Here is a 14,542-nt window from a genome sequence, read left to right as displayed (position 1 = left end):
CGACTGGATGCTTACCACAGTCACTGAAGCATCGGCACTTGTGACCAGCCACCCACGCACCCGCGCCATCGCCCAAGAAGTCAAAACACTGCACATGGCATGCTCATCATCGCAAGGTCGCCTTCGAACCTTCATGGCCCACCGTAGGAGTGATTATTGCATCTGCAATCCAACAGAACACTTGATTGCGCCGGACACAATCATGCGGCGGGCTGTGGATGGTGAGTGGTTGGCGGCTCTTGTCGCAATTTCGGTGTGCACTGTGATGTGCATCGGTGTATTCGGTGTGCTCGGTGTGCAAACGAGCAAAATGCATGTGCTCTGAAAAGATGCAGCGCCCACCCTAAGGCAATCAACCAAGTTTGAACCTGATAATTGACTTGTTTGATTAGTTGAACTTGGCAAGTTTACTTGCCTTCGCGTTGATTGCATTCCCAGGATGCGTACCATCCTGGACAGATGGTACGTACGGGCTGGGGCCCGACAGCGGCGTTCACAGCGTCCCTCGCAAGGGAAGCTCCTGCTTCAGGGAAATTCGCACTGCACAGTAGGTGGGTCACATTCACAACAATTGCGCGGTACCATATGCTCTGGATGGTATGGGCTGGGATGCCGGGCGGCGAACACACGTTTTCAGGGCTACATATCAACAGCGCTCTGCAGCTGCATGAGTCTGACCAGTCTGCCAAAATCCACAATTCCACAATTCCACAATTCAGTCCCCCACACCCAGAATCCATCATGTCTTGCGTTCCTCCGCTCGAACCCAAGCGCACGCCCAGGTATAGCGGTTAGGCGCCTGGTGGCTTGTAGTCGCTATCATCGTCATCGGCATTGCGGCGTTTGCGCTTCTTGCTTGGGCCGGCGGCGACGCTGCCCAACCGGAACTGGGCCAGCTGGACGCGGAATGTGAAGCGAAGTCGAGCCAACCAAGCGCGCTCAGTCAGGCCGGTCCGGGCAGACATTTTCGCCCAGTAGGCAGCGACAACATCCAGGTCGACTCGCTTTGACAGCTTCCACTTCTCGACGGCACCAGTCCGCACCTTGTACATGACGATGAGGCCATTCTTGGGGTGCACGCCGGCGCGCGCGTTCGTGATCTCGGCGGCAGGGGCTCTGGGACTGGTGGCGACGACGGCGTGGCTGTCCTCGGTCGGCTTCTAGACGGCTGCGGCGGCGCTGGTCATGCTGTTCGTGGTCACAGCCCGGGTCTCGGTCGGGTGCGATTTGTTGCCGGCGGTGAACTTGAGGGTAGTCTGGTGGAGCTTGTTGCCCTTGTACGCTGTGAGATGGAAAAGAATGCGTCAGTCTTCGATCGGACAGGCATTGGGGATTCTGCGGACGGGCTGGTACTCACCAGCAGGCTCAGTAGCAGGAGCCATCCTGGCGATGGTGATGCGACAACGGGGGAAATCTCGACCTCTTGGTAGGTAGGCTCCTGGTAGATAGAGCGACCTGAAGACTCGTTACGTCTCAGAAAGAAGCGCCGACGCGGTTGATTGCTCGGTTGCGATCGGCAGAGACGCGGAAGTGGGAAGTGTGAAGGAAGGAAGGAAGGAAGGAAGGAGTGCGAGAATCGAAGTTGACGCGAAGACAAACGGAAAGGACGCACTTAGCGCGGGTACATCTCCCGGGGACGTAAGGTACCTCACCGCAGGCACCTGCCCTGGCCCAATGGATCAGTGTGAGGGCCAACTGCCAATTTGGGACCAACTGTCGAGTTCTTCAGGGCCCACCTGCCAGTTTCTTCAGGGTCCTACTGCCGATTTCTGGACTGGAATCGGCAGTGTGTCCCTGAGGTGTCTGCGGTACGTACCTTATCTGCACAAGGTACCCAGACCAACCTTATCGGCTCGCTTATCTCGCACAGACAGCTGCCACCATCTTTTGATTGGCTAAAGTCATTGATGTGGGTACGTGTACATCTCAGGGTGTACATTGGCCCACTTCTGTTTTTCAATCGGCTTTTTCCCATTCACATTGACCTGATCCCACAAACACCAACGTCCCCACCTCCGTCTGTGAGATCGCTAACTCGACGGTAACTATGCGGCCAACCCTGCTTCTCACAGGGTTCACGCCTCGTCGGCCGAGTGGCAGCTCCGATCCAATACTGTCGTCAACTTACCTTCCTACGCGACATCTCTGCGAGTCCAGGTAGACGCGGAATCGAAGTCAAGGAAGAGCTCCAGAAGGACGGACTCTGACTGTAAAACAGCAACAATTAATTGAGTTCGCAAAGCACACTCAATGCTCAAGGAGCCGCATGTGACCATGTTGACCAAGAGAGCGTCATGGCGTGAGGAATTGCGACCGTCCCACAAGGTCTGATGTCGCCCGTAATCTTGCTACTTCGCCAAGATCTCGAAAACAAGTCGTGACTTTTGCCGGGCCTGCTCGCCATCTGGCACGCAGGTCACAACGCAATGGCAGTGCGAACATACGCATCGTCAAGGTAAAAGTGGGCTTGTCCAGGTAACTCTTTGCCTTGGACTCGGCAGCGTTGGCGATCTCACTCTCAGATGAGGAAGAAAAAGTCGTACAGGCTGAGGAACTCCGGTAATCGTGTGAGATGGGGTGAAGGGCATATGGTTTGCCTGCTTGGCGTGAAGCAGTTGTTCGTTTTCGTCTGTATTGCTGCTATGATGGCGGCAGATGAACTTGCAAGGCACTTGGATTGCTGCCTGTACGTTGGAGCAGAGTCTTCATGGTAGCCAGCGGCTGAGTTGAGTAACAGTTGAGGTATTCTCAGGACGACGGTAGGTTCCACGTCTGATGGCGAGTCTTGCGCGGGAGACAGTCCATTGTCGTGGAATGAATACACAGGCCAAGCGTGGAGAGACGTGGATAATTGCAACGTTCTATCGGACATGCTGCAAAAAGCATGAAAAGAGGGAAGAGATAAAAAACAACCAAAAAATAAATAAAATAATTTTCCCGTGAATGGCGCCGCCAGGTTCCACTAAGCAACGCTCACCGCGTTATTGCTTCATGTCACCAAACTCTACTTTTGCCCGTCTCCCTCATCCCATCCGCAAACCTCACCCACCTTGGCTCTCCGGTTGTGCACCCATCCCTGCTGAAGGTCCTTCTTGACCTCAGACTTGTAGAGCTGCTCTCCAGGCATAAAGTAATGTACGTACATGCTGCGGAATCCGGGGTCCAGCAAAAGCTGAGCCACCTGGTTATAAAGTCTTCTCAGCGCTTCCGCGTCCGTTGAGAGACGTTCAAGCTTGACTTTCGAACGCACATCCTTGTAGCTGATGAACTGGGTAACTCCAGACTCAGTGCTCTCTCTCGCACCCCGCTCCCCGATGATTTCGACCGAGATGTACGTCTTGTCTACGCCCTCGACAAGTCGCAGCCAGGCCTCCTTGATCAGCTTTTCCGCAGCGGCAGCCTTGGCGGCCCCGGCGGCGCCCCGTTGTGTGCTAGACCCGGGCGGGCTGAAGGGGTGGCTGTAGGGGTCGAGGCCGAGGAGCTCAAAGAAGGTCGGCGGTTGTTCGTGTGAGGGCACGTGAGATACGACGGCTGCCTCGATGGCGCAGATGTCGGCGATCTCCTTGGGCACTGTTCATCATGCATTTGGTCAGCTGCTGACCGTAGATGTCTGAGTGGATGGTGATCTGTCTTACTCTCCCCCTTGCCGTTCTTCGCAGGCACTGGCACTGGCTTGGGTGACGGAGTCCGAGGCCAGAAGGTAAACGCCAATAGGGCAACGACCACGGCGCCCACAGGGGTCCGCGAATTCCAGATCATCCTTTCCAGGAACGACCCTCCATCGCCAGCTGCACCAGCTCCTCTTAGTGCTGTTGGGCTATGTGCTGACGGTCTTGTTTTGTACCGAGTTAGTACGTCTGGGCCTGCAAAGCTGTCGTTCAAAGAAGGGCGGAAAGGTCTCGACATAATCAACTTGTGGTGTGAGTAACCAGAGAAAGCACTCTCGATGCAGTACGATCAGGCAACTCTTCTTCTTATAGACATATCACTTGCAGCTTCAAGTGACTTTTGAAACTAACAAGACAATGAGCAAGTCAGATGTCCCCAGCGGTTTCGAGAACATGACGGAACGCACATCCAAATGTTGGAAACAAAGAGAGATTCCTGGACGAAGTGAGGATGGCCCTGAAACGAAATGTCAGTCACAAGTATAACTACAAGATGACAAAGATGTGAGAAACCATCAGCGGTTCACTCCCAGCCACCCAAGAGTACTGCAGATTTGAACGCGCATCATTCTTTGACCATCCTGTGTGAACTCCATGGATGTAAAACAAGAAAAGGAATGTTTCTATTGGGGGGAAAGCTCTAGGGATTATAAAATTTGAGAAATATGACCAATCTGACTGGAAATGCGAAAAATAGAAGACGCCAAACAGAACCCCAAGGAAATAAGCATGTCGCATCGCAGCCACTATCATTCATCGCTCACTTATCCGCACATTCCCAGGCGGGCATGACCCTGAACCAAGACTCCGTCTCTTCCTGAACTTGACGTAGCACAAACAACATGCCTTCTCGCTTTCCATATGCGTCTCGAGCCTTGCCCCGGAGTGTCGGTACTGTCATCTCAATGAGCTCTCCGAGGTGATGTATCTCCTGCGTTCTTCGTCAGTCGGGTCTGAAACCTCAAAGTCTTCTGTCTGGAGACATTGCGACGATCAAAGACCAACAGAAACAAGACAAAACAGAACCCAAGTGAAACAAGAATGAATCGATCGAGTAGAAGCGCCAGACTCACCCTGTCAAGGCTCACAAGAAAGGCCGAGTGTGCCGCAGAAACATCCAGCATCACCTGGCGCACCATGCAAACACCAGCCTCACTCGAGTCAGCGGCGGCTCTTCTCTTCTCCACATCTTCATCATCACCATCGTGATCGCCATCCGCATCACCACGGACTGCAAGCGACTTCTTCTCAACAGCAATGTCAGTCGCAAAGCTGCGAAGATGCCCCACAACAGCGTCGAAGTCTCCAGCGCCGAGTCCGCTGGCATGAAGATCATCCCAGTGCGCCTTGCGCTGCGCCCGCGCATCCATCGCGAGGCTCTCAAGCTCGTCCAGGAGGTTCAAGGTCACAGCCTGGTCCCTGCGGCCGGTCCAAAGAACGACCAGCCAGTCCGGAGTCCAAGCATACCAGCCGCTCACGGGTTCCTCCATCCTTGCAATCTCGATCTTGATGCGCCTGTTGAGACGGTAGAGCGCTCTGTAGGTTGTGGTCCGCTGCTTCTCGTAGGCATCGTTGGTTCTCCTGAGGTTCCGGTCGATTCGGTGCGTGTCGGTGAAGACGTTCTTCCAGACACCGTCGCCCTTGGCCACGTCGGCGAGCTCCATGTCGCCCAAGACAACGATCTCTCGGGCGATGGCGGCCACGGATATCGAGACATGCGAGCCCTTGATGGCGGGGAATGTGCGACAAAAAGGCGGGAACGCGACGTCTTCTAGAACTGCGGTCGAAGACGGAAGACCCGCGCAGAGGTCGGCGACGCGGGGGATGTTCCGGGCGATGAGGCGGTACTCCTCATTCAGGCACAGCTTGCGATTGGCCGGAGACAGCAGGCAGAGGAGGACTACAGAAATAGTCATCCGCCAATGGCGAAGAAGGAAGCCAGCAAAGTCGCCAAGTCTACCGAGCAAGCCGGGACGGCCGGTTGCATCGTCGGCATTGGTGGTGCTGTGTCTCTTACCATCGGCTTGGTAGTTGTGCTGATCTTGTTGGTGGATGTTCATATCTCCGTTTACGTAGTTGTTCGTTACAGCGACCGGCGTGGCAGCCGGGAGGGCACCGTAAGACGTCGGCGGGGAGTGTGCTTCGTGTGAGTAAGTTGGGACAGGCACTTCTGTTTGAGGCCTGCTGATCACAGCGGTATCTACATCAGAACGTTCCTGAGACTGTGAATGCAGAAGTGGCTCCTTGGACTGAGGTCTCGGGGGAAAATCCGGGGACCGAGGTTGCTGGGGAGTCTCAGCTGCATGATCTTGATGTGTGTTGCCCCCTGTACGCCTCTGCAGAGCTTTCATGTATCTCGCCATGAGATCTGGATCGGCCTGACGTGCCATGGTTGCGGGGAACCTATGCCAGGGGCTTGAGAAGACTGGAAGACAGATGTGGAAAGGTTGATTGATAGACCAAGGCAGCGCGAATGTTCTCAAGTGCCCCCAAGAAGTTGCAAAGCATAACAAGTTCTTGGTTCATATAGATGAGCGGTGACGCATGAAGCGAGCAAGCCAGAAGAGCTGCACACCCTCTGTCTGATTGTCGTCTGAGCTTCACCATCATTCTATCCCAAATGATATTCTTCAGATTAGCAACTCCCATCTGCTCTACAGATTCTCAAAGACTGGTATCAGGGTCATGGCTCGTGGCTTGCGACGCGATGGGACTTTGGTTGTCAGGGGGTTCCTCGGTATGTGACTGGCCCCGTCCTATATGACATGCAGTTGGGGCTGACGGTTTGTGACTGATCTGACATTGGTTCGTCAGGCGAGGGAAGTGAGGCGGGCGAGCAGTGGCTTCAGGCTCTTTCAGAGCTGTTTTTGAATCCAAGACAACTTATGCACGGACAAAGGCGTCCCCATGCATCATGTCTCGCCGATCCTGATGCATCACATCTGCTTAGTGACCGTAGAAAATGACAAGGCACAAAGGATGAGACGGAAGACGGAAAGGCAGCACACGAAGGCGATGGAAGGCTCAAATGGATATTCCGCAAAACCCCCGCCCATAAGTCGTCTGTCACTCCCTTTTCGTTCTTGTGCCTCGGTCTCTCTCTCAACACATCTAACGAACCATCCCACCGATCGCAAGCGCAGAGACCGCATCGCAACCGAGAATCATGGAAGGAAGCTCTCCGTCGCGCCAGACGGTCATCATCGACCGCTCGACCGACGCGAACGTCCAACGCTGCTACCAACTGCAGCGTTTCGCCGCCATCCTACAGCAAACCATCAAGGACAAGGGCGAGGACGCGCCGCAGCACTACGTCAAGACGGCCAACAGCGAATCTTTCAAATTGAATCTCGCCTTCGCCAAGAAGAACCACCTAATCAAGGACGTCAACGACGACAAAGTGCGCGTACCGCAGGAGTGGTTTGAGGAGGGCGATAGGAAGCTGGCCGCGCATCTCGGCCTACTCACCAAGTGGCGCAACTCCCTCGACAAGACGGTCGGAAATGGCGGAGCAGCCGCGGCCTTGGACGTTGAAGAGGTGGCTGATGCGGCGGTCGAGGATGCCACTGTCCTTCCCGATGTTCCCAGCTCTTCGCAAGCAGCTTCTGCGGGACAACAGTCAGGAGCACCAGCCATACCCCCAATCCAAGAGGTACCTCTTACAACAACCAACTCTGTCTCTATTCTTCCCAATGATCCTGGCCGCTTCTCTTCGGTATTAGCGGGACGACGCTCGGAAGCTCCAGCCACAGCTTCAAACCGTGATGCGACGGCCTCCATCGTCTCGGGTATTCGGAGTGTTTTCGGGGGTTATCACGTCGAGGGTGGCTTTCCTCCGGTGTCGTCCTCATCTCCAAGCATGTGGCAGACTGGTGCAGCTGCTGGCAAGACCTCCGGTCTTTCCACCGTTCCTGGCTATTCCTACTCCAATTTCGCGGGACAACACTCGGAAACGCCAGCTGCGACCGCAGACCGAGCAAATTTCACTGGCGCGGGGGCTAGCAATGCCTTTACCGGAGGTACTGTTCCCGGCGGGTTCCCCGCAGAGGATGAGGTGTCGGCGCAACAGCCGGAGGAATTGACCCCGGAGGAGTTGGCTCAGGAGATGGCTGACAACAAGGAGATGAGACGGTGGTATCGACAGTGGTACGCGCGCCACAAACAGAACAAGGCTGCAGCACGACAGCAGAACCGCGACAGCGCCATGGCTCAGTTCAACAACAGCGACGAGACACCGGTTACCCTCGCATCATCCGCCCTAGTTAACGACAGCCTCAACAGGCCAGCTACCCAGAAGCATGCCAGGCGCACAAACACCCCAGCGTCATCCGCCATCCCCGCCCAAGTGAACGACCGCCCGAACGAGCCAGAGACTCGGAAAGGGCCCATGTGGAAGAGCAAGCCGGCTCCGGGACCCACGCTTCAGGTGCGGTCGAAGGCAAAGCCGGCTTGGAAGGTGTGATGGGGATGTGAACGCGAGAACAGGGCCCGCGCGGAAGCTTGCACAGCGGAGGATGGCGACTTGGGCGGAGATGCGGCGGCGCTGGGTTCACATGGTTTGGCGGATGTAAGGCCAAAAAGGCGTGCAAGTTAGATAGATGAGGATGGATTGGAGTGGGTCGTCGCAGTTGAAGTGGTGGTGGAGAGATGGTACGGTACCCGTAGCTATGTGGCTGAAATTGAACAATGGTGCGCCTCACATGTGGCTCTTGGCTTGTGGCTCCGGCCTTGCGGCGCCCCATATGTGGCTTGCCTCTTGTGGCTTTTCTCTGCGGCTTCTCCCTTCAGTGTAACTTCCCACCTGTGGCTTCACATCTGTGGCTTGAATCGCGAGTGGGTCTGCTGCTGCAATCACAATGCGACCAACAATGACTTCGGATGGTGATTGTCTTCTGCTTCTCGCCGCGACAATGAAGACCAACCATCCCTCGCTCTCGCGTTACACCCCAGCCTCCTACTCGACATGGCACTCACACCTCTCGTACTCATGGTATCCTCGGCCAACCTCGTCGTCTTCTCTGACCCGGAGGCACTCGACCAGACACCGAACATCTGCTGCTCCTGAAAATGACCACGAACAGCGCCCCAAGCAAACGCGGCAATAGCAACAGCAACAATGACTCTTTCGCCGCCCTTCAACTGTCCATTCAGCGACCAGGCCACGAGCCTCAGACCCTCCGACTCTGCTTCCACTCCGGCTGGCCTTCCCTCTCCGAGACGATCAGCCTACATTTCGACGGCCGAGACGATACCGATCGCAATACCTCGCGAGAAGCGAACACGATTGTGAACATTGGACTCGGAGACGCCGCCGGGTGCCAAGGCTCCATCCGCTGCATGCTTCTGTCTCCAGATTCCGAATCTGTCCACAATGGGGGATGCTGCCTGCAAGACTCGCCACCAGTATCCTCGCTAAAAGAGGCGGAGACGCAACATCCCGAGTTGAAGAGACGCCGTCCGGGCACCAGCCATTCGAAAGGACACCAAACCGATGACTCTTTTAACGATGATGACGATGGCGATGATGGCGAGACATCTGCTTTGCCAGTCAAGAGGCGGCGCTGTTCTTCAGGGTCCTTCGGGAGAAACATAGCCCCCATGTCGGCATCGACAGCTGCTCCAGAGTACAACTGCCTCGTTCACCTTGGTCTCGTCAAGCTTTACCCAACCGAACACGACGTCATTCTCAACCGCCTCCAACCATCCGTCATCCACCGAAGCCGAGCCCAAACTCCGCAGCAGCGCCTTCTCTGGCCTTTGATCTCTTACCTGCGCTGGTTCGGGAACTCGACCCGACTGCGCTCGATACCCCTGCGTGTCGCAGCATGCGCTACCTTGGTAGTTGGTCTGGCTGCCCTACTTCATACTCTCCCACACCTGCCACTCTCTCGAGAGCGCCCATCTCAAGGCGGCCACACACACGCCTCTCCCTCCCCTCCTGTTCGCCACCTCGATCTACTCGCCCTCTACTCCGCAAACCTCGTCCGCTACGCTTCTGTGCCGAGGGTCCTGTCTCTCGGCTTTGCCGCCAGGTCGTTGCACGAGCTAGTAGGCCGATATGCCCCGGAACCCCCCGCCTTCGCGTGCAACTCGGCCGGCCACTTTGTACCAGAGGAGTACTTCCTGTCCGACCTGCGACTTGTTCTCCCTGACGTTATCTGGGACCTGAGACGCAACTCAGGTAGCATTGCCGACCCCCGCTCCAGCTCCGCCGATGACAATGTGGAAGATGGCGACAAGACCGCCCCATCCCTCGCCGCCCTTCAGGAACAGGTCTCCAGGGTCCTCTCCCGTCTCACGATTCTCAACGGCAAGATCCGAGCCTTTCCCAAGAACTGGTCTTCCGACGTGTTCCTCGCTTCGAGCTCGCGCCTGCTGGAGCTTGTCGAGGTCCGAAAACGCGAACCCGACGTCACAGTCTCAGCCAAGTACGAATCGCCGGTTACCACACCCGCCACCCTTGTCAGGCCTGACTGGTCCAGACTGGCCGAGGATGCTGACGTTCCGGAATCCTTCAGCTCAGTATGGGCGGCGTACATGATCGTACGAAGCGAGCGGCGGTCGCCTTTGCACACGCCTACACCGCCGCAGCCAAGCCTCTCTTCCTCTACCCTGCCAACCGACTCAAATGGACAAGACAGGATCAACAGCACCCATCAGAGCCTGTTAAAAATGGCCAGGAGGCCACTTGTGACGGTCAATCTCGACATTCCCGGAGAGGCCGCGCCCGGCCATCACGACCACGGATACGCCAAGGTCCCTCGGGAACAAGTGCTGGTTCTTTACGCCGCCGTCCTCGACGAAGCTTACGCCCTGCTCTCAGACATCATCGCGCGTGTCAATCAAACCGTCGCCGTCGTGCCCGACCCGATACCCCCGACCGTGGCGCCCGACGAAGGGATGCGCTCACTCCTCGACAACCCCTCCCAATACGGCATCGCACGGATACATCGCGCCGCCCCGTTCCTACGCACCATCGCCCTCGCGCGTCTGGCTGACATGCGGAACCGGGCTCGCTCGGCAGTCCTTGTGCTCCGCGACGTGGTCGCACGCCAGTCGCCGCCCATCGACCCTGGCAGCGGCGGTGGCAGCAGCAGCACCAATAGCACCGTGTCTGGGCCTGCAGCGACCTTTCCCGGGTGGCCAGTCATCGCCGTCGACATGGAGTTCGCCCACCGGTGGATCCGGACGGAGTATGAAGAATGCAACCTGGCGACCAAGATGAGGCAAGTCAACTTTATGGCCGGCATCGACGAAATCGAGAGCGAGGATGAGGGCGGCCGCACACCTGAGGGCCTGGTCTGGAGCAGGTGGAACATGGAAGACGACCGGGAGGATCCCTACATGCGTGAGAGGTTGTTCTGGTGGCAGCGTCGGCGGCGGGAGGTACCCGGGCGGCGGAGCGATGGCGGCGCGCTGGGTAAGGTGCCAGGTGTTATTAGAAACTGGTTTTCCTAGCCAACGAGACTTGTCACATTCCAACTACTTCTCTTCTAGCCTTACAAATACGTTCGGGTCCATCCACGCGCGGTGAAGCACGAATCCACATACACAGGTCATCCAGCATACTCAACCCCAGAAACACGATACAGATTCCGGATCGCCGTGCTGCCATCCTGAGGCGAAGCAAGCACCAACGAGATGGCCGCCAACCGCCGCTCGATACCAGCATTCGCCACCGCAAGCATTCTCATGCGCTGCCTGACCTCCTCCACCAGCTCCTCCCTCTTATCCTCACTCATCCTGCTGCCCGCGACCCCAGCAGTCAGCAGGAGCACGACCAGGGCACACCGGTGCATCTTGATGTAGATCTTGGCCTGGTCACTGAAGAGGGTGAATGAGGCGGCGCCAACCATGCGCGGACGTGTTTGGGTTCGGGCTCGGTTTTGGGTTCTAGGGGGCGTGAGATCGTCTTGTTGTACTCGGGGCTCCTCGTCTTCTTCGTGGCGGAGCAGCAATTGCTGCTGCTGCTGCTGTGGCGGCGGAGGAGGAGGAGGAGAAGGAGAAGGAGGAGGACGGGGAGACGGCGTTCGGTGACGCTCACGCTGCTCAGCTGCTCTCACCATAGCCACGTACCGGTCACTGAGCGGACTGGCCGGGGTGACGGCGCGGGCGATGGCGGGGCCGACGGGGGTAGCGGCAACGACTGCAGGAGGGGAGTTGTCTACCACCACGATGGCGGACGAGCGCGGCGGAGTCTGTGGTAGTGCTCGGCGCTGGCGATGCTGCTGCTGCTGCTGCTGCCAGACTCGCGGCGGGAGCGGCGGCGGCGGCGAAGCGGGAAGACCGAAAAGAGCAGCGGCAGTCGATGAGGGCATCTCGAACGCGGCCAGGTTCTCCTCCAGCGTGGGCTGGGACCCGAAACCCGCGACGTCGAGCCAGGGCTCGCTGGCGGCCTGCTGGGGGCGGAGGCGCGGAGTCGCAGGCGGGGATGACAGTGTCTGGAGAAGGGGCGCGACGACTTCTTCTGCGTCTTCGACAGGGGGGAAGGGCATCAGCTCATCGTCATCCTCATCATCAACATCCCGCGGCGGTGTCGGGGGGGTTTGCAGCGGCGCCTGTTTGCAACCATCCCATCCCGGTTTGGCCCAGGAACTAGTGTACGCCTCCCAGCGCGCCGTATGCTGGTTCTGCAGACCGCGGGCGAGCTCCACGTGGCCCTCTTTGGCGAGCTTCTTGAGGCGGTACTGGAGGGAGGACTTCACCTTGGGAGAGATGATGAGGGTGGCCTCGGGGTCGGCTTCGTTGCTCATGCCGTCGCGAGCGAGGAGCAGGTTGAGGATCTCGAAAAAGTAGAGCGTGCCGTAGTTGCCCAGATGGAGGCGGTGGCGGGCGAGGTGTGCCTCGATGGCCATGATGTCGGCGGGCCCCCAGCGGATCTTGATGCTGCTGGAGCCGACGAGGGTGACGACGTCGACGCCGCGGAAGGTCTGCTTCTTTGAAGCGGACATTGTGACTGCAGCACTTGGGGCGAAGCAGCATGGAGAAGAAGGGGTCTTGGGAGATGAGAAAGTAAAAGGAGAGGAGAAAGAGGGGCGGTGGATGGAGTGCGTTTGCCAGTTGGCTGCGTTTGTGGGATGGTGGTGGTGGGGGGAGAGACAAAGGACGGCAGACTGCATCATCACCTTGCATGCATGTTCAATATGGCAACGAACACCTGGGCCTTGGGATTTCTGCAGCTAATGTCTTCTCAAATCGCACTACTAACTAGCATGATGCGATCAATGGCTGCACTACCTGCTGAACGACAACCAACGCACACACAGGTCTCGTTCTCATTGTTGCTCTAGAACAGGTTCATCAGGTCATCAATGTCCCGCTCCCTGGTCGCCCGGGCTGTCATCTTGCCCTTGCCCTTGCCCTTGACTGTCTTCTTGGTTGTCTTGAGCTTGGCCTTGGTTGGTGTTGACTTGGCTGGTGTTGACTTGGCCGGTGTCGACTTGGTGGCCTGGGGTCGATGGTGGCTGGGGCCGGCGACCACCTCCGGCTCAGGATCAACGTCTTCGACGCCGTGCCGGAGCATTTCGTACAGAGCCAGGCGCATTTCCACCTCCGCACGAGCCGTGCTCTCGGAAGACACGACAAAGTTGCGAATGGCAACGCGCACTCTCTCCTTGTTAACCATGGTCTCGGGGACGTCTTGCTCCAGGTCCTCCTCCTCCTCTTCCAGTATCTCCTCCTCCTGCTCTTCCTCCTGCTCCTCCTCCTCCTGCTCCTCCTCTTCTTCTCCACCCTCTTCCTCCTCGTCAACCAAATCAACATATGTGGTATTTCGTCGTCCGGCGGTTCTCTTGCTCGCGGGGGCAGCGGCGACTGGTCGTCGCGTCGGCGCGGCCCGTCTCACTTCTCGGAGGCTTGTCGCTGCGTTCAAGGGCTGACCCGGGAGACGTCCACGAGGCTCCGACCGGGTGCTCCTCACTGTAACATGTTAGCCATGGAAGAGGAAGGGCGAGAGTCGCAGAGGGGGAGGAAGAGGGAGAGGGGCTTGAACGTACAGTCGAAATCATCGCGCGTGAGCAAGAACTTGTTCGTTATAAGCTCCTTGTTTGCGTTGACGAATGCTTGGTACTTTTCGTCGCTGATGTTGCTTGGCAGCGAGCTTATGTGGGAGAGGTCCGTCTGTCGAGGCATTTCTGCGCGTCTCATCCGTCTGGATGAAGCATTGAGAGGCTGCGGTGGCTCTGGGGAGGGAGGAAGAGCGGAAGGTGAAGGCTGGTGGTGGTGGTGTTGTTGGGATTCATGGATGGATGGCGTCCGTTTGTCGTTGCCGCCTTTGACTGGCTGAAACCTTCTCCCGTCTGCTGGGTTCCGCCAGCCCTGGCCTGCGTGGCAGACGGCTCGCGAAGATGCCACAGCATTCGGCTGAGGGCTGCCAGAGGATACGTCAATTGGTCTGGGCCCTACCCGTCAGGCGGCTTTGTTGTGATGTCTGGCGAAGTTCATCAACGGGCCATCGTCGCTGGGCCGCATGCAGATCAGAACCCCCACCCGGGGCCATATCCTGCAGATCAGTGGATGGCAGCCCGTGCTTCAGGGGGCGGCAGCACTAACCTCAGGGCCTAGTGCTGTGGGCCCAGGTCGGCAGCAATTCCCTAGCCAGGTCCCACTCCAGCGCTAAGCATTACTTTATCGCAGCGCCAGAAAACGTGCGTCTGCCCCTAAAGCCAGCCCTGCGGTCCCCTCCCCTGATCCTGCCTGGTGCTCCAACAAACAAAACGGATGCAGGGACTCAGGGAGGGTATTTGACCACAGCTAACCAGCCATCTGCATTTTGTCCCACCTTGGCATCTGAAAGGTCTTTATTCCTGTCGAATTTTCGTATTGAGTGTGTTACGAGCGTATGGGACCACCTGGAGGCGCGCGAGAGCAGTTGG

At 57.5% G+C, this 14,542-nt stretch overlaps 6 protein-coding genes across 6 annotated transcripts; 2 read left to right on the top strand and 4 right to left on the bottom strand.

Moving 5' to 3' along the window:
• Nucleotides 1-791: 791 nt before the first annotated feature.
• CGCS363_v015128 (uncharacterized protein) lies at nt 792-1,052 on the bottom strand (the record flags this gene model as incomplete). Its single annotated transcript, XM_036646977.1, has 1 exon — nt 792-1,052. One exon carries the CDS (start codon nt 1,050-1,052, stop codon nt 792-794), a length of 261 nt encoding a protein of 86 aa, XP_036487806.1.
• A 3,518-nt stretch (nt 1,053-4,570) lies between these two features.
• Nucleotides 4,571-6,058, bottom strand: CGCS363_v015127 (uncharacterized protein; the record flags this gene model as incomplete). The annotated part of the gene is made up of 1 exon (XM_036646976.1): nt 4,571-6,058. One exon carries the CDS (start codon nt 6,056-6,058, stop codon nt 4,571-4,573), a length of 1,488 nt encoding a protein of 495 aa, XP_036487807.1.
• A 776-nt stretch (nt 6,059-6,834) lies between these two features.
• CGCS363_v015126 (uncharacterized protein) lies at nt 6,835-8,130 on the top strand (the record flags this gene model as incomplete). The annotated part of the gene is made up of 1 exon (XM_036646975.1): nt 6,835-8,130. The coding sequence occupies one exon, from the start codon at nt 6,835-6,837 to the stop codon at nt 8,128-8,130; it is 1,296 nt and encodes a 431-aa protein (XP_036487808.1).
• A 605-nt stretch (nt 8,131-8,735) lies between these two features.
• Nucleotides 8,736-11,126, top strand: CGCS363_v015125 (uncharacterized protein; the record flags this gene model as incomplete). Its single annotated transcript, XM_036646974.1, has 1 exon — nt 8,736-11,126. One exon carries the CDS (start codon nt 8,736-8,738, stop codon nt 11,124-11,126), a length of 2,391 nt encoding a protein of 796 aa, XP_036487809.1.
• Nucleotides 11,127-11,224: 98 nt separating this feature from the next.
• Nucleotides 11,225-12,619, bottom strand: CGCS363_v015124 (uncharacterized protein; the record flags this gene model as incomplete). Its single annotated transcript, XM_036646973.1, has 1 exon — nt 11,225-12,619. The coding sequence occupies one exon, from the start codon at nt 12,617-12,619 to the stop codon at nt 11,225-11,227; it is 1,395 nt and encodes a 464-aa protein (XP_036487814.1).
• Nucleotides 12,620-12,954: 335 nt separating this feature from the next.
• CGCS363_v015123 (uncharacterized protein) lies at nt 12,955-13,799 on the bottom strand (the record flags this gene model as incomplete). Its single annotated transcript, XM_036646972.1, has 2 exons — nt 12,955-13,586; nt 13,664-13,799. 2 exons carry the CDS (start codon nt 13,797-13,799, stop codon nt 12,955-12,957), a joined length of 768 nt encoding a protein of 255 aa, XP_036487810.1.
• Nucleotides 13,800-14,542: the final 743 nt, after the last annotated feature.

Source organism: Colletotrichum siamense, assembly GCF_013390195.1.
Source record: "Colletotrichum siamense strain Cg363 chromosome Unknown KSG_Cg363_contig19, whole genome shotgun sequence".
NCBI lineage: Eukaryota > Fungi > Ascomycota > Sordariomycetes > Glomerellales > Glomerellaceae > Colletotrichum > Colletotrichum siamense.
The sequence above is the reverse complement of the archived record's forward strand: the minus strand, read 5'-3'. Positions and strand labels throughout refer to the sequence as shown.